The sequence below is a fragment of the Polyodon spathula genome, chromosome 1 (assembly GCF_017654505.1).
Source record: "Polyodon spathula isolate WHYD16114869_AA chromosome 1, ASM1765450v1, whole genome shotgun sequence".
Taxonomy (NCBI): Eukaryota; Metazoa; Chordata; class Actinopteri; order Acipenseriformes; family Polyodontidae; genus Polyodon; species Polyodon spathula.
In genome coordinates, this window is record NC_054534.1 from 28,578,126 (window position 1) to 28,603,113 (window position 24,988).

The 24,988-nt window shown below is 37.5% G+C and overlaps 1 protein-coding gene across 1 annotated transcript in view; it reads left to right on the top strand.

Annotated features, from left to right (window-relative positions):
• The window catches only part of LOC121318106 (NADH dehydrogenase [ubiquinone] 1 alpha subcomplex assembly factor 2-like), a 37,052-nt gene that overhangs the window by 9,414 nt on the left and 2,650 nt on the right, over positions 1 to 24,988 (top strand). The window contains exons 2-3 of the mRNA XM_041254453.1: positions 17,765 to 17,891; positions 21,959 to 22,080. Coding sequence (XP_041110387.1) covers positions 17,765 to 17,891; positions 21,959 to 22,080 — 249 coding nt within the window. The remainder of the gene's footprint in view (positions 1 to 17,764; positions 17,892 to 21,958; positions 22,081 to 24,988) is intronic.

Sequence of the window (24,988 nt, forward strand, 5' to 3'; positions counted from 1 at the left end):
TATTGTAAAAGGGTTTAAACTGAGCAATGGGTGGACAGACTATCGACAAAAAAAAACAGCGATCCTTGCAAAAGTGTTGGTTTTCTGTGAAACCAGCATGGTTGAATCCTGACACTGTGCTGCATGAATACATCCTCTCTACTGTTGCTTGGTTTAGGCTTTCCTCACAGCTCACAGTACAGTCATACTGGAATAATTATGTTTTGTAATGACTTATTCCTAGCGCACCAACAGATGGTATGGTGTTCACACTCAATTTAATAGAAGGGTGGGGTTGAAAAGAGCCCAATGCTACTGTAGGCCGCAGCACAAAACCAACACATATGTTGGCACAATTTGATTTCGTTTTTGTATCAGCTTCTAAAAGGCAAAGGACTGATCCTTCACATCAGTATTGACAAAAAAAATTTTGTTTTTTTTTTTTTGATCCTGCTTCAAATGACTGTAGCACCCTTTGGCTAAAAGCGTACATATAGGACAGTCTTTATAAAGTGAACATGCAGATACAATTTTACGAGTGGAATACAACCATTTCAAAGGTATAAAATAACAACAACAAAAAACTGGTTGCAGTACAGTTATTGTTCAGACTAGTTTCCTGCTGGTTTAATAAGGGAAAGTTTTACTGATTTAAAGTAGACCTACAGTACAGTATATTGCAGTCTTGCTTAATATATGAGATACATTGTACCATGTTTCTGATTGTATGCTACTTGTTTCGTTAGGTTATCTTACCTTGGACCAGAAAAAATAAAATTAAAATAAAATAAAAACAAATGTTCGGTAGAAACTCAATTGCTTTGCAGTAAAATTGGTGTGAGAGGGGTTGAGTTCCATCTTGGGGTTGTGATGATGAGTATATCGATATGCATTGCATGGAGTTGTTAGGTTGAAGGTCATCCACCTCAGTGGCATTGTGTAAAGGGCTCTTCATAACTGCACATGCTGGGCAAAACTCAGCAGCCTTGTTTTAGAAGACATGCCTTTTTGCAGATTAAACAATTTAGCAATACTGTCCATACTTCCCTCAAATTCTTTCACAAACAATGAATTAGGCCTCCACAGCACAGTAGACATTTTCTGTAACCTTTAGTTTCATAAAATAATGTGCACATGAAGGCATCTTTTATTGCTTATTTTAGAATAACAATAATATGCAATATTTAATTGCATGTCCGTTAACTTTGGAATATATATTTAAGAAAGTTATTACCTATTAGGATCAAATGGAATATCTATTGATGCGTTACTATATCTGTTAAATGGTAGTAAATGCCCTTTTACTTGTAGGTTTATGTGAAAATGTAAAATGTTATCTCTGGTGCAAGTTCTACAGTAATACCTTTTTTAAAATTTTCTTTTGCTTGTCAGAGGACACAGTTTCTTTCAAGGTCAAAATGGTACAGCGATAGCCTATAACACAATTTCCACTAAACCAATCAATCTCCCATCTTTCAACTCTGAGAATGCATTTCCAATATACATCCAGCATTCTTCAGTGTCTTACTAATCTCTGTAAAAAAGGGCTACTGTCTGTGTACCAAATATAGTTTATGCAGATTGATAACACAGCCTATATTTTTGTTGCTGCGACTTGGGGAAGGTTAAAGGTGAGAAGCACAGGTCATTCAGTGCATTGTGTTATTCCCTGAAGCATGTTGACATGAGACAGTGTGCCTCCTCCTCCTCCTCCTCCACCTACTTTATCACCCGCTGCACACAGAAATAAGGGCTGTTACCAAACGGAAGGCAAAGACTCTTTCCCAGGGGTTCTTTGTGTGGATCTTGTTCACCATCCTTCTTGGCTGTGTTGGTCTTAACCACTTAGATGGATGGGTATTGCTGCTGTACACTCAGGGGATTGGTGTTCAGGGAGGGAAAAAAAGATACATCACATCACCTAAGGATTTGGCATAAAGGTCTGCTTTGGGGTCACTAATGACCTGTGTAATACACTGTAAAGTACATCAAGGCTTAAAAATATATAAAAGGGTCACTGAACTCACCAGTTATAAAATATATATGGGCTTCTTTTGGGGAAACAAAATAAAGAAGGACTTGATCCCTTTCCCCGTGAAAAGAAGAAATGAAATACCTAAAATAGAAAAAAAAAAAAAAACTTTCCCAGTGCAGTTGTGCAATGTCCCCCTTGTCTCGCCTTCTGAATACTTTAAACTCACCCCAACTACAGAGTGGCAGCAAATTCCTACATTTCTATTGGAGGATTGCAACACGCTTGCGAGATTACAAGAAACAGAAGACAGTTCGATAGGGATGATTTACACACCCGTGAAATTTAAACAGAATTTCAAGTTGTGGCGAAATTTTTTAAAAAATGCCTAAATGCACAAAAAAACCCAGAAGTATATGCCTGTGACCATAAGGATTTCATTGAGGAAGAAAGCAAAGGACAGAAGGTACAATTAAAGTACTGCCAAGTTAATATACATATTGTGACAGAATAAAAATGAAAGTAACCGAAAACAGCAATTTCATACTGGTATATAAAAAGCGAAAGCCCGGAAAAACAATTTGCATAAAACGAAAATAGCTAAAAAATAAGCACGGCAAAATGACATATAACATACTGTATGCACAGTAAATGGCTTATTTCAATCTAGGGTCCCAGAAAGGTTTTAGGGTGTTCATGTAACAACCACATTGCAGCTAGACTAAATGTATTTTGCACCTGCTCATTCCTAAAATAATATCCAGTGAACGGGGCTTTTTTTAAAAGATTTCATTTGCAATCGCCTAATTCAGTCAGTGCCTTAAAGCCAATTAGGAAATGTGGATGGATCACATGCTGGAATGCAGTGGTCACATGACTTCCCTGTCATGGCCTGTTATTGTGATGGCAGTGTTCCATTAAGTACAGTTTATGTACTTTGCTTTTGTTTATGTCCACTGGAGATTTTCTGGTTCTTGGTAAAATATTTAATATAGGGGGTCAGACTTTAGAAATACAAAGGTTGTTACTACATGGCCTCAAATAAGCCAAACCATTTAAAAATAATAATGATAATAAGAATAAAAACAATAGTTTTTTGGTGGATCAAAAATATAAGGAGGGGGGGGGGGAAATAAGGCATTGTTGGAATGCAAACAAAAGTAACTTACAGTAAATAGTGCATCTGTGCAGGATTTGCCATGCACTCCGCAGCGCAAGATTCTTGCTTGGTGGCCACAGATGCAGAATCTAGCTGGGGCTGATCCAAACCCCATATATCCGCCTGGCTGGTGCTTCTAATTTTAATGGTATTGCTGGCCTGTGAAGAGAGCAGGGCCTCATCACTGTGCTGGCAGCCTTCCTGCTCCCTCCTCCCAGAGCTGTTTGCCTTTTTTTTCCTGTTTGTTTGAATCATCCAGTTTGGATTGCTTTCATATTGCACAGCCTCCACATTACAGTGAAAATGACCCCCTCCCCCATCAACCATCAAAACAATCAAAAACTAGAAACGCTTTTCTCCTCTGAGGTAATAGAAAGTGCACAAAGTGCCTGTTAAGGAATCATGAAAGAGGGGCCAGGATTAAAAGGGCGGCCCTCTTGCTCTGTTGTACTCCAAACCAAAACAATTCTGTATGCATGATTGTTGTACTGCAACCTTGACGGCAGTGCGTCCTTATAACTTGGGTGCTGTATCTCGGAGCGCTAACCCATGTAAATATTTAATATAAATAATGAAATGACTGTGCAGTCCTTCTATCAGATGCACTCTGATCATGTAAATGGAAGGCCTTGGGTTCCTAAGTGAACATTGTACAGTCAATTTTGATTAGGTTCAATAGAAACACATTGGCGGTTGGTTGGACAAAGGGGAGGGGGTTGCTATCAGAGCATTTTCACAGTTCCTAAGCGAATAAAGTACTGGAGAAAAATATTTCAATATTCAAACCATTTTTATTTATTTATTTTTACATGTTTTTAAAGGTGTTCGTCTGCCAGAAGTAAATGTAAATGTGTAGGTAAATGATATAATAAAGTGAAATGCTTTATTTCCTGTAAAATCTGCCTCCCTGCCACCAGGTAAGGTGTATTAATATGTTCATAGATGTCTGAAATAAATAAAACACGTTCCAGTGTATGGAAGAGCGCATATAAATATTAAGGGTTTTTTTTTTCTCCCCCTACTAAAAAAAAAAAAAAAAAAAAGAACAACACTGACTATGTACATGTAACGCCCCCAAAGAAACGGGAGCCTCAGTCTAGCACCTAAATTACAAACTAATGTACACACACACATAATAAGCACATTTTATTTTATGGTAGTACAGTTCTGAAAGAAAATGCAAGATAAACTACACACAGAACAGCAGTCCTTCTGAAGTTCTTATAGGTGGTTTTGTTGTTTTGTTTTATTTGTTTAAATTGTAATTCCTGTGCTCAATCCCGTACAAATAAAAACAGTGTGCTTACTATCTATGAGAAGATTTAGTTTTGGTTTTCTTGTAGAGAAATTACAAACAACCAAGTTACAGTGAGAAAAAAAATAATCGTATAGGATCTATTGTAGTTCTTTTTACAGAAATCCAATTTATATTCTGAAATTTTGGTGTAGAAAAACATCTACGTCATACTCTTGGATTTAACTGCAACACCAGCATTGTCCCGCCCCTTAACAACCAATACACGCTCCTGATTCGCTGGTACAGTACTCCCCTGACCTTCCAACTCCCACCAAATAGGCTCTCGGTAACTGTCACCGATTAAATGTACTCTAGTCAAAGTAGGTTAGCCACAGACACTGCTACCTACCTGTAGGCTACCGCATTACAGAAAATAACCAAACCGATACTTTTAAAATGTCATAAATCATGTAATAAAATATTGCTGTGTTTGAAAATTGTAGTATTATTAATAAGTTACCCTCGTATAAAGGCCGCCCTCTTTTAAGTGGCGCAGTCATTTTGTTCAATTTAAAATAAACATTGCAGCGCCAAATTGAAGTAATTTTTTTTTTTTTTTTTTTAACAAATTGAAAAATAATTAATATTAATGTAATTTATAAATGAAGGTGAAAAATCCATGGACGACCCTGCACAAATCCAAAAGCCAACCCACAGTCTCCCTCTGCACTTAAATCAAAACACTGTAGGCTGTTACAGTATTGTAATAATCCTTTCCACTGTCACATCCGACCCGTGAGGGCTCGGTACAGTATGGTACGGGTACGGGTGGTTCTCAACTGGCTGTTTGTCAAACCAAGCGAGAACCAAACCATGAAACTCCGGCCACACGACATCTGAATCTACAGAAAGACAACAACAAACATGGCGGGCAGCGAGTGTGATGAAAGAAAAGCACAGCCTTGGGACGCTGAGGAAGTGCAGGCTCTAGTTTCTCTGCGGACAGATGGTCAGGAAGTAATGTAATGTAAATAATGTGTGGATTATAAAGAAATTCTAAGTATATTTACAAAATATATCGATAGACGATATAGCTGTATTGCTTGGTCTGTTAATTTTTGAATGCCATGTGTCAAACTGAGTTAATTAATAACAATAATGAATAACCGAGGCACTCCTTAACCGTACTGTGAGTGCTCGGTACGGCCCCTACCCGGCGCAGCTTGGCTGTACAGTGGAAAAGAGGCAGAAGTGTCTGCTAATTGCAAGTGGTCCCAATCTATTTACTTGGATTTCTATTCTGTTATTGTACTGTATGTGACTAATGTGCAAATTAAGAAACTATCTAATATCTCTCAGTTCTGGTACTATTATGTTTCTGCAGCTGACCTATTGTTAGAGTTAATCTTTTGGTTTAATTTCAGTGTTGCCTTGTCGTTTCACCCTTGCAAAATGTAAAGCTATGTCCTTGTTTTCTTCATTACTGTAGCTTTATCATCTGTGATTGAATACGTGTTTCTGTATCAAACTGAGTGTGCCTGCAAGACAGAATTAGGTACTGTAGGGATGGGTGTGCTGTAGATTTTGAATTTGTTACAAGTTTCAAATCTTTTCATTCATAACCTCAAACCTGAAAGACAGCATTTTCTATTAATGTGCATCTATTATAGTAATTATTGTCCGCTTATCCAAACGGTTGGCATTTGCAGCTGTAGTTGATCTCCTGTTGTGTTTCTCAAGCAATATAATGAATTTCCTCATGTTTTCTCATGATTCCTACGTAGTTTGCAGTTGAATGCCCATGGATCAAAAAACAACTTGGCCAAAACACAGACGGTGGTTCATCTTGGCTCTGAAACAAACATCTCTTGTTTGCAATACGCTGGCCATGACCTGTAACCAATCCAGACCTCCACACAGTTATTTAAGGTGCACAAGTAGCTTTGGTAAAGTCTGAGCCCTTGCTTTGTGCTTGTTCACTTGATTACAGCAAGCTCTTCAATTCCTTATTCTTTTAGTAAGAATTAATGAGATAGTTTTTAGTCTTCGCCACACAGCTTCTTCCTGTCAAATCTGACTCCCACAGAGTTGGCTGTTTCGGACTGCCTTCGTGTTCCCTCCCACCTCCGTGGAGTTTATCAAATCCCCCTTGATTGTGAGGGTCAGCGTCTGGAAAGTTACTCCAACTCTCTGGGAGTTTATATCCCTGCTCTACTGTGTGTGCTGCTGGGTTCTGATAATAATATACAAGGCCAGCCTTCCAGCTGCAGTGCTCCCATGTTTCTCACTTCTAGCCGCAGTTGGGCTTGAGAGCATCTTTGTGACCTTACACAGCTGTGGAGCTGCAGTATCCACTGTTGCCTCTCACAGGACATGCTGCAGACTTCTCCCGCTTCCAGTTCCCTTTTCTGTATTTACTATTGAAACACCACCTCAACATTTATTGATATGAATCTGATGGTACAGTATATACTGTAATAGGGTTAAGCTTGGTGTGGCAGAGCAAAGCTCTGCCCTTTTTAAATTGGCAGGGATGGGGTTAATTTCCCCTACCTGCCTGAGTTTATTATGTTCAGGTGGCTGGGGTTGATTAGTTGATTAGATGATTAGTTTAATTAATGATCAATCAGCGCCCAGCCACCTGACATAAAAGGAGGCCTCTGCTTCTCATTGAGGAGGAGGGAGCTAAGGAAGGAGGTTGGTGTTTGTGGGTTTTTGTGATTTGTGAATTCTACATCCAGTGAAGGCATTGCCCAGCCTGGAAACCTTTATTTTTGTAAGTTTGTTTTTTGTACTGGTCTTTTTTTTGTGTTTAAATCCCTTTATTTTGCCCTTGGGCACTTTTATTTTGTGTTTATTTATAATAAAAGTATATATTTTTTGAACTGCAGACTGTCGCTGGGCCTCTATCAACTCACCAGCCTGTCACACTTGGATTCATTTATGGGAGCAGAGACTAACACCTTTCCACACAGTTTTCTGAAAGTGAGCTACAATATAAAGAAACTAACTTGAAGGTATGCTAATAAGAAACACAATGAGCCATCCCCTCCAACCAAAACAAAAGAGCCCTCTAAATCTGAAGCCATGCACTGTGGAATCTTACCGGTTATCCCATATAGAAGAGTAAGCCCATGCAAATACAGTACATTGTAGTTCTGGATCAACTGACAAACTATTTATTTGTTCCCAATTAACTGTGTGTCAACAGTGCGTGGGAGGTACAATTAGATTTGTGCATGTCCTCTTGGGAAAAGACTTGTCTGATGTTTATGGGTGGCTGTTTCTTGAAATGCTTACTATTAAAATAAGCAATACTTGTAGCATTTTTTATATTTAGTATTGCTGATAAAGGGATTTTGAGCCAGCATCGTATAGAAAATTAGAACAAAGGTTTAGCATTCAAAAAAGTGTTCTTTCACATATTTAACTTGCTGTATTTGAAGACTGATTTTCCTTAAATGAAAATCCTACAGTAGGGCAATAATAATTGGCAAAGACTGGAGGCAAAATTGTAACTACTTTATTTTTATTTTTTTTTTAAATTGAGTTAAACAATTATGATTTTTTTTTTTTTTTTTTTTTGTACAAAAAAAATTGAATACCTTTCCCTGACTTTTTGGAATCAGGTTGACAGAGCAGCCCCTTCATTACTGTTCTACAGGGGTGCTGCTGTTCTAACAATGCATCCAAAGTTCCAAGTTTCATTCTGAGCAGACTGTTATTCTTTGCATCCCTTTCAATCTACCGCTTCCAGATTTACTCTCTGTTGTCGCCTACATTTTTATTTATTTATTTATTTATTTATTTTTGTTTGTCTGAAGTCACAATTTAACCATAATTGAACTTGGAGTTGAAACAATTATTATCCATCAATTTGCATAAATTAAAAAATATTAATGAGTCTGAGTGAGCAGTCGGGAGACATAGGCTATAGATAATTCCAGAGGCATATTATTTCTGTTTTCTTTTCCTCCTACATTGCAGTTTTTTTCTGAATAGAATCTGACTGTAGATCCAATGTGCTCGATAATTGTGCAGTTTTTTTTTTAGGCATACACTGTTATTAGAAGACCTGAATTTTTTTTTTTTTTTATAAATTGCAGCTGCTGTTGATATTTTGAAATGGCTGTCTTCATCAGTGTCCTTTTTTTTTTTTTCTGGTGGGCATTCATCTTTCATTCTAAAGGCCTGTACCGGGTGATTGACAGATTTAGGCAGGGCTATGGAGAACATCAGACTGCTTGCTGGGGCACCTAGATTAGTTTTCGCCAAACTATTCAAGCGGCTGCTTTAGTTATTCCTTCCCTTCTTTAATTACACTGACACAAACACGTCTTGGCTGAGAGTTTAATGACTTCGAAGCACTCAAGTCCTTTCTGCATCACGGCCCAGTGCTTTCCTCTGCAAGTAAGTCAAACGGTACAGTTAAAGTCTGTCATTTCTTTCTCTCTCTCTCTCTCTCCCTTGTACGGTAACTGAAATTCAGATATCGGGGTTCTAAATTGCAGGAATTTGCAATTCAATGCACGGATCATCTGGGGAAGATTCACGGATTGTTTTGACATGCTGGTAGAAATCCGGCAAGAAGATGGACGTCTCATGAAATTTGCAGCTGCTGATTGAATTTATTATATTTTCATAAAGGCCATCAACTGCAGCAGCCTGCGGCGTGGCGGGGAGGGGGGTCATGACAAAAACTGAGAGGCTTGCAGTTTTGTGGAGTGTCTGTGGTGCAGATTACTTATAATAAGAGGGCATGTCGTGGACCTAAATCACAAAACAATTATAGGAACCCAGAGGGTAGAAAGGTGTTCACTTCTCTATTAAATTGTATAAAATAAATCAATTATTTAAACTCCTTGTCAGAAACTGATATCTTCATACCATTTCTTTGTTTGGATAGAATTAAGTGTTCTACGCTGCTTCCTGCTGTATAAACAGATAGCATTAAAAGAACATTCCATTTCAGGAGCCTAGACTGCAGTTATGAAGCAAGTGTATTTTAAGTTTAAAATGTTTTGTTTATAACATCCACTGTTACCGCGCACTGTCTCCCACGTCATCCATATGTACACAGTACTGTAACTCTTTGGGGACTTTTGAGACAATGTCTCCCTCAGGGCAGAAATGATTTATCCAAAATAATTATGGAGTTTCAGGGGTATCCACCTGACCATGGAAAATCAAATTGGAGTCTCTGTACACACACACACACACACACACACATTCCCTGCTTTGGCAGATGGCTGCAAGCACTAATTGGGTACATTTAACTGTTACCAAACCAGTGTTTTATGGAGCTCTGCCATGGTCTCGTTCTTAAAAAAAAAAAAAAAAAAAAAAAAAAAAAAAAAAACCTTGTACAGCAGCTTTTGGTAAACGCAGTATTAAATTTCACTGAAGTATGTCCTCAATCACAGATCGGATGGCTTAACTCTTATAAAAACTTACCATAGTAAAAGCAAGGCATGGTAAAGTATATTAATAAACATGGTAAATGCATTATATTGAAAAAGCATGATAAAAGTTCAAGAATACCATGCATCAATAAAGTGGTAAACCTTTAAAATAAGAATCAAAGTACAGTACTTCCCAAGTAGATGGTTTTTCAAGTAGATTTTTGTGTTATTATTAGGAAGACAATATAAAATATGCTGCTTTTGTGGTAACAAGCAAGAAAAAAAAAATCTGTCAACAATTAAAGTATTCCTTTTTGACTAATATTTGAGTAAGAAAATAAGTACTGTGTACTGCATATCCAGCATCTGATATCGAACAAAAAAATTACTTCATGCTTTAACGCAGACCGCTCGAAAGGAGGAAAACTAGTTACCTTGTGATTGTAGCACATTTTCTTTAAAAAACATATCAATATCAAAGTGTCATAAATGCATTCTGTTACTGAAAAATAAGTAATAGTCAAACTGTCTTTGGCTTTGTGTTCAGTTATTGCATATATTGTATCGAAGAATATAAGAACTGCAAAAGCTTATGGTTAGTTAATTGAAGTTATCAGATTTTCGTATTATTATACTTGGAGAAGCTAGAATTTGACTTTGTAAAGGGAAGAATTCCATAAGCAATGAGAGAATGATTAAAGATTAAACAGATACAGTATATACCCATAAGAGAAAGGTGCTAAGGATGTGCCATATTTATTTAAAACATTTCCAAAGAAAAGCCCACAAAGACTGGTTTCCAGTTGTAAATGCAGCACAGAGTAAAACTGCTGACCAAAACAAAAATTCATAACCTGTTTATTATTATTATTATTATTATTATTATTATTATTATTATTATTTTATTTTTTTTTTTTTTTTTTTTTTTTTATGAAATAAACATTTTATAAAACTTTTAAAATGTGATATTTTGGGGCAGGTTAATATCATCCCTGGTTAATACTACAGCTCATTATTCTGCTTTACCTCAGGATTCCCTTTTAATGCAACTGGATGGGTACTTCAATAATAAGTGAAATACAGTAACTTTCTCATTTTCATCAGACATGTGAGTGCCAAGTTTTGTGGCCTGAAAGATTTTAATGTAAATTATTAAACTGGTTGAAAGTGTCATTGGAGTGCAGTGGACTATTTGACTAAATCATTTAAAAATGCCATTTATCATTCACAAGTGCTCCTTTGTAGAGATGGAATTAGAAATTTGGAGAAACTGATGTCAGCCTGTTAACTTACACACCCAGCCCCTACAAACCCGAAAGACCATATTGTTCCTGAACCCTGCGTTGGAGAACTATCATTCACCATGTTTAATCCGAATGAAACTCAAGTGTATGCCTGACTTGTGACAGCCATTGGTTTTCTTGGTATTGAATGGGGTATGGGTGTGATTTCAAGTAGTTTTACTACTGAAATAATTAATCTTATATTCTTTTCTGTCTTAATAGTCAATATGAATGGCAGAGCAAACACTTTTATGATAGCTGGTTGTATTGTACACTGTAGCTGTCTTGTAGGTCTAAATTCATAATAAATGTGTTGAACGTTTCTTAATTGAGATCACTAGTGATCAATAGTTCACATTAATATTTCACGACAGCTGTAAGTGTATATATATTTCATGTATTCATGCATTCAATGTCTTTTTTTTTTATTCATTATAGTCCATGTTTTTTATTGCATTACATTCACATTTATTTGTTCTGTGCTAGTACCAACATTGGCACTTTTACATGGGTTAATGCCATTATGCCAGCCCTGTATACGTTTCAGGAAACTCTTTCAAAATCTTTCAAATTTGACCCAACCACATGTATGTAACAGCATGTGGTGTGTTTGTGGTTTTTATTATTATTATTATTATTATTATTATTATTATTATTATTATTATTATTATTATTATAAAATGTTGCTTATTTGTTGAAAAAACCTACTGTAGTTTCCACACAAATAGTAGTTATGAAAATGAAATTAATATAGATTTAAATAAACAAATAATTGCTATGATATCAGATCCTATAAATGCTGTTTGTTTTCAAACAGAATGCTTGTGGTGGGGTACAGCCTGCCCCTGTGCTTATTTTGGGTTTGTTTTGGTAATTGTTGTATATGATTTCAATGTATTTGTACGCAGGTGTTTTGGGTCGACAGGGAAGGGTTAATTGCCTTCCCTGCCAAGTCACTTCACATGCAGGATGTGCCTAGGCCTGATTTTGAATGATTAACAAGCAATCAAGCCCAGACACAGCTGCATAATAGGCAAGAACTTCTCAGTCAGGTTGGGTTGTTCAGAGGAGGAACTTAAGTAAAAAGATATAAGAAACTTACAAAAAATAAACAGTTGCTACTCATGCTGCATTTGGATCAGCACGATACTTGTTTTGGTTCCGTTTTGTATTGTCTGTTTGGTAAAAACAATGTGCCTTTTGTTTAGAGTCTCTTTTTGTTGTGTTTAAACTTTTTATTTATTAAAACGTGCATCAGCACTTCACTCGCAGTACTGAGTCTGTCTATTGCCTGGTCTGGCGTCACCACCAAGGCATTCTTGTCACAATGCTCCCTTTTGAAAGGTATGAACCATAGCAAAAAGATGCGTGGCTGACTGTTCATAAAAAAGGCTTGCATGGAGCTTGAACTGGAGCTATAAACTGGAGTTGGGCTGCTTTCTCCCTGCACCGAGGAAGTTTGAGATGCGTGTGAGCTTGTTGCCATGGTGACTAGCTGGTTTCGAGCAGAGGACCAATAGAAGCAGTGGGAGGAAAAATGGAAGGAAATATAAAATAAATAGATGGAGTAAAATCTCCTTGTGTCACCAATGCAATAACCTGTATTTATTTGTGTTTTCTTGAATAGCGATGATGGATTAGCAAACTCTTGTCTCGTGACACATCTGGTATGGGTGGGGGGAACTCCAACTTTCTCAAAAATATTATGAAAGAATTAGGCTACTGTTTACCGCAAGTATGGTAGTGTTCAGCATGTTTATTGCATGTGTGTATATAGGCTACTTTCAGTTTTATATTCTCATCATCGTGTGAGAATTCCAAACTAGATTACGGATAAGCAAGGTATCTAAAATATTCTTTATTTAGTCTTTTTTTTTTATTATTCCTTACAAAGTGTAAATAAGAAGTGAATGACTTGGTGGGTTAATCATTAGATTTTTTATTTAAGTAGCCTTACTGGTCTGAGTAATGTACTGAGGAAGAAAGTTTGTGATGCTACTGAGACGAGAAGTGGTATTGGTAATACAGTATACACTGAGACATGTATTCAGTATGGAGTTTGAGGCACTGGAATCAATTCATAAATAATCCAGCCCCTTCTAGCGTAAAATACTGTACTGGAAAACAAGGGTGAAAGAGCTTTTTGTCTGTTTTTTAACCCCAGCTCAAACCCTGATAGATTATTGTGTGAGCTCAAAAGGAGCCTGTTTGTGAACAATATCAAGCTTTTGACGTTAAGATTCAAGCCTGTTAGGGGGTTGAACAAAGCCTATGCAGCTATTATCGATCACAAACCAGATGTATATGTTACGGTAGACGTTTGAATCGTTGTATTATCCGGTTTTATTTGTAATTCAGAGATGCAGGCAAAGGGGGAATTGTGCAGTGTGGCTGTAAATGGGCCCGTGGCAGATCATTAGAAGAAGGCAATTGCATCCATCAATGAACATTATCAAGTATATTAAGGATAATGCAGTGCTGGCTTCATACATGGAATTCAGTTCTGCAGCCTAACCTATTTGCATTGGCAGTGTGCAGCCTGACTCAAACTGCATGACAGGTGTGATTATAATAAATATGCATGAATACATCATGAGAATATTCTGCCCTTTCTGTGCCTGTAAATCACAGGGTAACACGCTTATTTTCTCTGGTGAAAATGAAGTGCTTGCATGCTAGGCACAGTACAGTGGTATCTCCTGCAGAACCACAGATTGTATTTCCTGTCCTGCTGTTCTCTGATGTAGAGGACCAGGGTTCCATAGAGACCAAATGTATTCATTTATTTCAAAATATTAAACAGAAAAACTCCATGACATATGGTTTTTGGAATCCCAATACTGTACAGGCAATGGTAGGCATTACACCAAATGTATATAATGTTATTTTTAGTCATTCACTTACACATATTGCATTATCCCAACAACCCACTACATGTGCTTGTTAATTTAGGGGCTGACTGGCACAAACCCAAGACTGGCAGCTCAAATTTAAAAATGGTGTATTCAATTGAGTGAAGATACTATACTGTAATATACTACCCTTATAGAAAAGTTAGAAAATATAGGGATATACCACTAGCAGGAACCATTAGCAGACACCACATTGATAGAAAGAAAATGGATGTGGAACTAAATATTGCACACTGGTACTGCAGTAATATGAATTACCAATGTTTATTGGTTAATAACCATTGTGTAAAATTGAATAAGTAATAATGACTCGTATCATTGTTGCTGGTTAAAACGCACTGCTGCTGGATTTGTGACTGTCCATAAGCCCTCATATTTCACTTCTGTTTGAACTTTTCAAGATTCTTCATGGTCTCTTTGGAGCTCCAGCAGTGCTGCTCCTACAGTACTTGGCCCTACATATTGATTAGATGCCGGTCAATATCTCTGTTGTAGTGTTTCTGCTAAATAATGAAGCCTATAACCAAGAGTACTTGTCTGCTCTACTGTATTTCTTCTAAATGCCTTTCCATGGATTTTACTGATTTACTGTATCATCTTACACTAATGCAATGTAGCATAGGATATTGCTGTACGGTAACCGCCCTGGTATACCAAAGAACCTCACTGAATGTACTTATGTTAACCCTTTAACCCCATTTGGAGTACAACTGCATTTGTGTGGTTTGCTAACTCAGACAACAATGCCCCACCCAGCCCTACAAAGCAGCACAGGTTTCCCATAGTAAAAAATGTTATTGTGATTAACATAGTATAGTTTCCTATAACTGGTACAATTAAAACAATGAAACTTGGTTGAGAGGGCATTATTAATACACATTAAGTATTTTCATTACATGCATAAATTCAAAAGAACATTGAAGGACATGTACTGTATGCCATGTGCACTTGTATTGGCACTTCAGCAGTAGCTTACGCTTGGCACCACAATTTAAATAAGTTGTGTAGAGGCTTATTTAAATTTACACACATCTTAAACTTTTCTGTAAATTAAGAGGATCACAGGCTTGAAATAAATGGATTAATATACTTTTTGTTTTTTGTGTGTGTGCCTAATTATTTTACCCCCGATTTTTAAATGTCCAATTATTTTCTCTCCTCAAACACAGAGGAACAGCTCTGCAGGTGTCTGCTCTGAGCTCCCTTGCCAGTAGGGTTCGCTGTAGCATAATGAGAAGCAGTCCCTGATGGTTTTGCCTCTTTAAACCACGGGAGCGCCAGAGCAATGGGACTCCCTTTCGGAATCTCCAGCTCAGAATGGCGACTCCGCACAGCCAGGATGAGAACCTGTGCTTTATAACTCTCTCTGCACACCGTGCAGCTGTGCTTTTACCAGGTGAACCACTCGGGGACCACTCGACTGAAAGTTTTTTATCCAACTGTTGTTTATTGTATGATATTGAATATTAATTTACAAATGAATTCTAGTGAATAGACAACTGAGATTGATAAAAGAAAACTTATTTATAAACATTAAAGAATGTCTCTACAAAGTCATAAAATAGCTTTTGGCAATGGTAAACCAACCATGCATACCTCACTTAATAATTGCTATTTGTGGAGATGGGACTGGTCGCACACTCAAAAAAGCTCTTCTGTGTGCTTTAAGACGTGACTACTGATGTTCAGCAAAATCTTTTTAAATTTTATTTACATCAGTTTGACCATTTTAAAGATCTGTTGGGTAGACTTCTGCCAAAAAATATCCGCCAATACACCTTGACCAGAAGGGCCAACCCCTCTTCAATACTAAACTGATTGGCAGCGCTTTTGTCTTCTATATTGGTCTAAAAATGGAAGTGCACTTGAAATGACATTATTGGGGCAATAGAAGCCATCACCATTAAAAACTGTCATTAACTGCCTTCAATTTGCAGTGCCGAGAAAGTTTGTGAACCCATTAGGATTTTCACATATTTCAAACCTAAAATGTTATTAGATCTTAATCTGAGTCCTAATAATAGATAAAGGTAACCTGACTAAACAAATGACACAAAAACATGATACTTTTTCAACATTTATTAATCTACAAATGATTCAACATTCAATATCCATGTGTGAGTATGTGAACCTTTAGATTCAGTAACTGGTGGCACCCCCTTGAGCAGCAATGACTTCAACTAAGCGTTTCCTGTAACTGCTGGTCAGTCTCACACATCGGTTTTCAGGAATTTGGCCCATTCCTCCTTACAGAATTGCTTCAACTCGGTGACGTTTGAGGGCTTCCTTGCATGGACAGCTCGCTTGAGGTCCTGACACAACATTTCGATGGGGTTTAGGTCCAGACTTTGACTAGGCCATTCTAAAACGCAGAATTTCTTCTTCTGCAGCCATTCTTTTGTAGATCTGCTTGTATGTTTAGGATCAATGTCTTGCTGCATGACTTACTTTCGGTTCAGCTTCAGCTCACGGACGGATGGCCTGACATTCTCCTCTAGAATCTTCTGATACAATGCAGAATTCATGGTTGTGAAAATGATAGCAAGCCTCCAGGTCCTGAGGCAGCAAAGCAGCCCCAAACCATCACACCCCCACCACCATGCTTGACGGTTGGGATGAGGTTCTTCTGTTCGAACGCAGTGTTTGGTGGGACCTCCCAAACCCACCCCAGAAGATCTACCTAATTATTTAAACACCTGATTCTAATTATCCCCTTAATTGAGCTGATAAAACCAGGGGTTCACTTACTTTTTCCCACATACCCTGAATCTTAATTCCTCATTGTTTGTCTAATTCATACATCATTTAGTTTCAAAAGACATGGAATTGGTTAACAGAAACCATATTGGATATTTAAGAAAATACTGGTTTTGAGTCAAGAAGGCTATCATGGTAAAACTATAGAATTTCCATAATTATCATTGGGGTTCACAAACTTTTTCTCGGCACTGTAGATCCATGCAGTAGTGTCTTAAACGAGAGAGAATGGCAGCTTATTTCCTATTTGGGCATCTCTGCAGAGGAAACAGCAAATAATGCCAACTGTAGCTATATTTTGTGATGCTGTAGAGACAGAGGTCCACTGAGGACTAAGATTCACTTGTGCCCTGCAATAAGCCGGATTCCAGGTCTTCGGTGGAGAAAGGCTGGTGTATTGACCCACTGGGCTCCCTTGCTTCCCTTCCTTTATAGTTCTATTTCCTTGCTTAGTCCACATTCATTGGAAATTATATTTTTATATGTTTTGAGGCCTAACATATCATTAGCAAGAACTTGCAGAGGGCATCCTGACACAGTCATTGAGCTACAGTATACAGTAGGTTTTTGTTGTCGGTGCCATTTCCACAAAATTTTACTCAGACGGTAAAAAAGTTCTTGCAGATTTGAAGGCTGTGTGAATCTGACAGTAAAAGACATTGAAGGGTGGGGGGAGGTGGCTTTGATATTATGTTAACTGTTGTAGAAAGGACTGTAGTACTAATTTTCCTTGCCTTTGTTAGCCCTTTTAGGTTTAATACTTAATGTACTGTATATTCAGTCACATACTGTATCATTTGAATGTTATCTTAGGATACTGTACATGGTGTATTTAAAATGTCCAAAGAATTGTTTTCCAAACATAATTTACATAATTTACAGTAGCTGAAAAAGGGGTGTTTACATAGAGCACGGAACAGATTTTTACATTATAGGAGACTACTTTACGAGGTTGGCCTGGGGGCCCAAGGGTAATAAGCCACATACTGTCAAGTCCAAAGCATCATCATAAATTGTGCATTGGAGTTTATGTTTTAAACATTTCCCTGGTTCTTTATTTCAGGACGGACCATTCGAGCAAAGAGACTGATGGAGCCAGTGAGTGCGAAGGAATATGAATATCAAGAAGGAAGCATTCCATCTGAATGGGATGGTAATGCTTGGATAATGTTTTCAGGGAGAACGATGTAGTGTCAGGAATGGAAAGTGACTCACATTAACACTTTCTGACTGGCCAGACTTGAACCACTGACTGTGACTGAACCCATCTGTATCAAGCAGTGCTGCCACGCACAATTGAATATTGCCCAGTGATTTGAGACATAATTCTCTAAAGGAGTGGAGAAAGCCTTGGATTTTTAGTTTATTTTTTTTCTGATCATTTTTTTAAATTGAATTTAAGTCCAATGAACAATAGTCTATAAATTCAGATTTAAAAAAAAAAACCTATACAACATTAAGCAAATATAAACATAAACAAGATTGAGCTAATTATATATACAAAAAATAAACGCTACTCCATTTATTCATATGATATTGATGCATTGTATTCGCCTCCTTGTCTAGTATTTCTGTATAAATCTTAATTTAAAACTGATGTAACAGTGTAGTGAAATCAAAATCATTCACCATGATACACAAATGTCATCTTTATTCCGTTAGTAATGGTGAAAATAAGCAAAGGACAATTGCCTTTTGCCGTAAGATAACGTGACAAAAAATGATTAACATAAATGATCATATGTCATATATATTCTCAAATGTGGACATTTTGAATGCTGCTATTTTTGATACATACGTTGATAACTCTTTACTGTTACTGCTCTTTCCCTTTTCCACTCGTGGGTTACATTCTAGAGGAAACCATTGCCTGCTGTTTTTAATCCCTCTGTCACTGGCCCTGGATAAATTAAGCGAGAGCGTGGTTTATATTTTTCCCTTCCTGAAAAAGGAGAAGGATAAATATTTATGGCGCCGTATCTTGAGGATGAGTGTCTGCTGACAAGCCCTCTGTAATTTTAATTCATTCTGGTCACCTACTGTACATGCTGAGGTGATTTCTCATTTAGTTCTGTAGCTCATGTCAGCACAGTTCCTGAGAAGACATCAGTCATTTTCAGTGCCTGTGGAGATTCAGAAATTGCATGCTCCATGCAGCGTTCAGCCATTTCATTGAAAAGCCCATATCCTCAACCCCACCCCCACCCCCATTCTTCCTTTAGAGAAACATTTAGTGATTAATGTGAGTTTTAATTTTCATGCTCACTTTTATGCTCATTAAAGTGTATTATGCAGCAGTAGGGATATTAAAGTTCAGTGAAAATTTCATGCATACTAATAGGAATGCAAATGAGCTCTGATAAAAGGATGCCAAAATCCCAAGGTGCTTAGAGGAAATGTTGTTGGTTATTTCTTGCAGTGTTCCACTCAAACATGCAAAGAAAAGGCCTGCATTAAATCGCATGCAAATAAGAATGCAGTAACCACATTTTTGTGGACATAAAATAATTTTTAAAACTTTTCCTTTTGAATGGAAATGTACACAAAAGAACTAAAGCAGTCCTGTTGCTTTTTGAAACAAAGTGGGGAAAAAAAACCTTCTGGGACCATTTAAATAGTTTTCATTGTTCAAAGATTGAATTATTGAGGTGTTCACAGTGCATTTCAAAATATTAGGCTCTCGCTAGAAAATGTTGCAAGACCACTTTCTTAAAGGGAAAGTCTCATTTAAATCATGTTCATCTTATCTGAATTCTGCTCTCCTGGTTAACAATGCTCTTTGTTTCTATTTTGGCACACCTCTTGCATCTTTGGTGTGTTCAAATGTACAGCCCCTAAAGGGTCCTTGCTTTCTGCCATGAGTAATAAGGATAGCAGAATCCAACTGGAAAATGTACATTGTGTGGCATAATACAATCGGTACCTCCAAACCAGGACAGACCATTGAGACTGGGATGTTAAACTAGATGAAACGCGTTGATCTAACCTTAGTTTCAGAGCTGTGAGATGTGGAAACAATGGCTCACTCCATAAGGTTAAATGGTACAGTGGAGGACAAACATTTTTAAAAAGTTGAATCAGGGCTTAAACGACTGATTTCCTGAGAAAGGAACAAAACTTGATGAAACAAGTGTTTTTTGACATAGTTGAAGTGTCTGCACAGGTTTAAGAAGCCTTCAGGTTTCTATCATTCTTACAATGTGCGCCCTTAATGGCACAACATGCTGGGTACCTGCAATCAGAATATGTGAATAGCTGTTACTAGTATTGCAAGCATACATTCCAGATACTGTTTTTTCAATTTCCCCTTTTAAAGAGTAAGTAGCAGAGTTCTGAAAAAGTGTTACACATCCCCACGTTTTGCTACAACTGTTTAAATAACGTATCTTTTCAAAATGGGCGCTAGTGTATTGACGGTGTAAGCATTGCCCGCATTGTCAAACAGGAAACACAGCAATAACGATCCATGATGTGGTACAGAAATGAAAAGCAAGAGCACTTTGTTTTTTAAAATCGGTCTTCCTGCACTGATTTAGAAGACATCTTAAACACCAGTGCACTAGAGTGATCATTTTGAAAAGAGTTTTGAAACAGACTTTAAAGTTATAGGTGTAAAAAAAGTTGTCAGGATGTTAACAATGAAAAGAAGCATTACAGGTACGTTACTTAGACAGTTGTAGCAACACTTGGGGATGTGTAATGCTAGATTTGTTTTGTAACCCTGTTACTTACTCTTAAGGTTCGACAAACGCGTCACATTTTTACACAGACAGAGCATCCAGTCACTTTTATCTTACCCATAAATCTAATGAAGACAACTGTTCATTCTACAATAGCTGCAATGGAAATTGATACGGGGGGTGGGGGAGAAATATCTTCAACAGAATTCAGCTAATTTGAAGCACAGCTTATTTCATTTGGTTTTGTAAATAAATGTGCCGTTAGAAATACAAATATTTGTTTTGTTTGTTTTTGGTGCTGAATATGACACTTTTTTTTTCACCAGCCTGGATTTGTGGAAGAAGAAAGATGACAACTACTATTGATGTTAGCTGTTTATTTATTTATTTTTACCTTTTTTAATGTTTACTGCTCATGCCAGCCAAAAAAGCTAAGAGAACTGAAATAACCAGGGCATCCAGACCACATATTGTTCTCCTACCTTCAATCCCTCCCAACGCCACCCCCCACCCCCCACTCTGCACATGCTCAGAATCCTCAGCAGAGAACAGGTTGTGTAGAACTTCTCAGCAGATTAAATTAGTGATGGACTAATATCTAGGTGTCAGTGACTGCGTTATTTCTTCTTGCAGCTTTTGCATTTTCAGTCTGTTAGATTTATAACTTATAAATTGTGTTGGTGAAATCAGAATAGTTTTTCATCAATAACTGTAAAACACTCAACCATGCTAAATTTGGAAACACTAAAAGAAACATAAATGTTTTTTTTTTTTGTTTTTGTTTGACAAGAAGTATTTCAGTGAAATGAAAATATAATGGAATTTATTTTCTCTTTCAATATCTGAATGTAAGTAATATTTTTCTTGTTGAAATTCAACAATCGTATCTATACTGTGAAAAAGATATCTTCATAAACGGTTCAGATTTCTTTAGGGTTAATCATTTGAATTCATTCCAGGGAGTCCTGTACATATCTAATTTTCCAATGACCATTTACAAATGTAGTAATACCGACCTAAGTAGTGTTTCAGCAATTTGTGTGTTATCCAGGCTAAGGACTGTAAAAGCGCTTTGACTTCTGTTTTTTGCCGTTTATCAAGAGCTGTGTTTAATTAAAACAACTGGATATCGGCTGAAGAACAGGGCTGTAACCGTGCAGCATACAGTTTTATAACAGGGCAGTGCTGAGTAAGTAGATTGCATGTTTTCTTTTCTTTGACCTTGCCTCCTCACTGTGACCAATGCAGAGAGGCTGTGCAGTGTCATTATAGAGACAGGGAAGGGCCTTTACAGAGCAGCCCGCAGGGAAAATTAGATCTCAAACAGACAGCCAAACGTGAGGGGAACACAAGAGTACTGAGATTGTTTGAAAAAGCGATTCCGGCTGCATTAAAGAGAAAATAAGACAATTTGATTGATTTTGCATTGTTGAATTAGGGTTTAATGCTACACTTTTGAATGTTCACAGCTTTATTCTCAGTAGTGATTCGGTGATTATACTTTGCAGGGAGCAAAAGCAGTTTTGGGTGATTATATGGCACGTTCAATGTTGCCACCCCTTTTCTGAATAACTTAGCTGTATGCTGTGGAGGTCCATCATTGCAGACAGAGTGTCAGTGTTGATGCCAAAGAGGACTTTAATGGTGGCCATTTTAGATATCAACTTTGACAAACTGTCTACAGTGAAGGACAATTACAGTATATAAAGTCGTTCAGCAATATAATTGCTAGCCAATCTTCCAAAGGTACTCTGCCTTCTTGCAGAGGGTTCCTTGATTCTTTTCCGAGAATGGGGTTAGAAAGTAGAACATAAAAAAACATATATATCCCTCTACATTCGGCTTAACTTTTGGTCATGTTTACGCTCTAGGGGTTTTGATGTTTCAGTAGTTTTTGCTACAGAATGTGACATCTGAACTGTACTGTTGTCCACACTTTCTGATGTCCTCCTGAAGGGGTCTAGGAAACTTTTCCCAATTTAAGAGGACACATTTATTTCAGATGTTACATTCTGTATCATAGAGATGAGCTCAAAATGATAACATGAAATGCTACAAGACAATTAAAAAAAAAAAAGATATATACAGTATTGGAAAAACAAGAGCCATCTGGTGTAAAAACGTGATTCAAAATGTTGCTTTCAAGGGTGTTGGTAATTACAGCATACATCAGTCCTCCAGGGGCTTAGTCCCTCTGCTTCATATAGTTGAGCTATTCCCTGTGGATATATGTGTGCAAATTCCAACTATCAACCCAACCCACCATTATGGTGTGGGGATGCTGTGCTGCTCAAGGCGCTATCATTGGCTTCCCACATAAAACGTGAAGCTTACTTTCTTAGCATTGTCACTGCTTATTGCTACTACCTCCAGTGTACTATGTATTGATGTACATTTCTTAGAAATGTCTCTGCCTGAAAAATAATTGTTTTAAAAGAAAATATTATAACAAGACCATTTTTCCTTTTTTAGAATTGGTGTAATCTGCTTTTAAAACACTCATTTCTATTTCTTTTAAAGGGTGTGCTCTGTAACACTTTAACTCCCATCTGCTCTGCTCATATTTCTCAAACCATGCCAAAGAATATAGCATTTTGATTACAGACTTGGGTGAAAATTCTGCCCAGATCTCACTCGAATACCATCACTTTACCACTCCTTCATGGGGGTGGGGGGTGGGGGGCATCACTTGAAGTGCTACCCACAACAAAATAGTCCTCTGTGTTGCTGGGCTGGTAAGAGTTCCACAATGAAATCTACTGTCTGAAGTTTCAAGCTCTTGATTTTGCTCAACATGCAGAAATAATGAGCTGCAATCAGGATAATGAGGATCACAATGAACTCTGTCTGTGCATCAGGCTATTTAGCGGCCGCACTTACAGCCCAGAGGTGAGGTGAGTTAGGAGTACAGAGAGCAGTAGGGGCTGGATGAGATTTGTGGAGCATGAAAATCAAACCAAACAAAAAAAAAGTCAGGAAGGGCAGCAAAGTCCTCTTGGTGCATGGAAAAGAAAAGTTTTATGACGAGGAACTGAGAATCTTCATGGCTGAGGTCACTCAGCATGAAATGTAGTTTATTTGGAAAAGCCTCGACCAGCATCAGTTATGTTACCAAAGAGGCCATATGGTCCTTGTGACAGGATACCCAGGTGGCTAAGGTGGTCAGAAGGTAGGAAGGAGACTCAGAGCTGAAGAACGGCCAAAGTTTATTTTTCACAAATATAAAAACACAAATAAAAACATAGCTCACAGAGCCAAGATAAAAAGGTTAAACAAAACCATTCATGAACACAAAATGAAACCCGAAAATCACTCGCCCAAGTCGCGCACTGTCATGGTAAGTTTCTTAAATATATACATCTCTATTACATATATACACATCATATACATTTCTTTATTTTTTCTCTCTGCTGCAAACACCTCCCACCTAATGGCATTTCTAGCACCCTTTTTATATCCTGTGACTGTTCCCAGTTAGCACCAATTATCTAATTTGGGAACAGCCACATCCTCACATGGGCCCTACCCTGCCCTGCCACAGTCCTCTATAGTGGAGATAGTCAATGCTGTCAGTATTACCACCATCGTCAACCAGGTGATTGAAATATTGACATTCAGCTATTTGGTCTGGAGTGAGACGATAACATCTTACCAATGCATCCTCCGGCATCCCAAACAGTCTCCCAAAGTTAGTCATAAGCCAGAGTTTGCCATGTTCTTCTTCATTGTGTGTCTGCTGACATAATTCATGACTAATTTCAGTACCAGGAACCTCATGATTTCAATGGCAACAGAAGTCAGTTATTTGTTTGGCAGGTATTCAGCACTCAAAAGGCCTCTTTGCCAAAAACCTTCATTCAGTTCGGGAGGAGCAGCAGAAAACACGCAATTGGCCCTGTAATTACAGGCATTATTCCGATCAATTTGTTGACCAGGGAACCGTTTTCATGAAAATAGCAAAAGGGTTCTAGAGAAATACAAGCCAGGGTCACAAAACACTGTCCAGGTTTTAATTTGTATAATTGATCAAAGAATCCTTACATTAAAGTTGAACCTGAATAAATGTGATTTGACACCAATTTGGCAAACGCTTAATGACAGCTGGCAAGAGCAAAGAAAAAAAAAAAATAGGCTTTTCTAACTAAGTGTTTTTCTTACCTCTGATTCTGGTGGCTTTTATCTGATTAACCACTGTAACACAATTGGGCAAAATCTCCAAATGGCAGGTGACCATAACTAAGGAATGCTTGCAGATTCACGTAGCTAGTTCCTTCATTGCCCCACACATTTGACTAAATTAACCAAAAACAGAAGAAAAAGTAAAAGTCTATATGACCATTCTACACTGTAGGACACATGCACCACCACATTTTCCCAGACTGGGCTCTTTGCGACTGGAAATACTTACTGTGGCGTGGTCATCAGATCAGAGAAGCCATTTAGATGTGAATGTGCAAAGGTTATCAAACAAATGAAAGGGCTGGGGTTTTTTGTTTTTGTTTTTGTTTTATTTTTTTTAAATGGTGATTATTCAGACTGCAGTAAACACTCGTCAAGTTATGATTCTGAATAGTGATTAATTGCTCACCGAATGTCATTATGTGCTA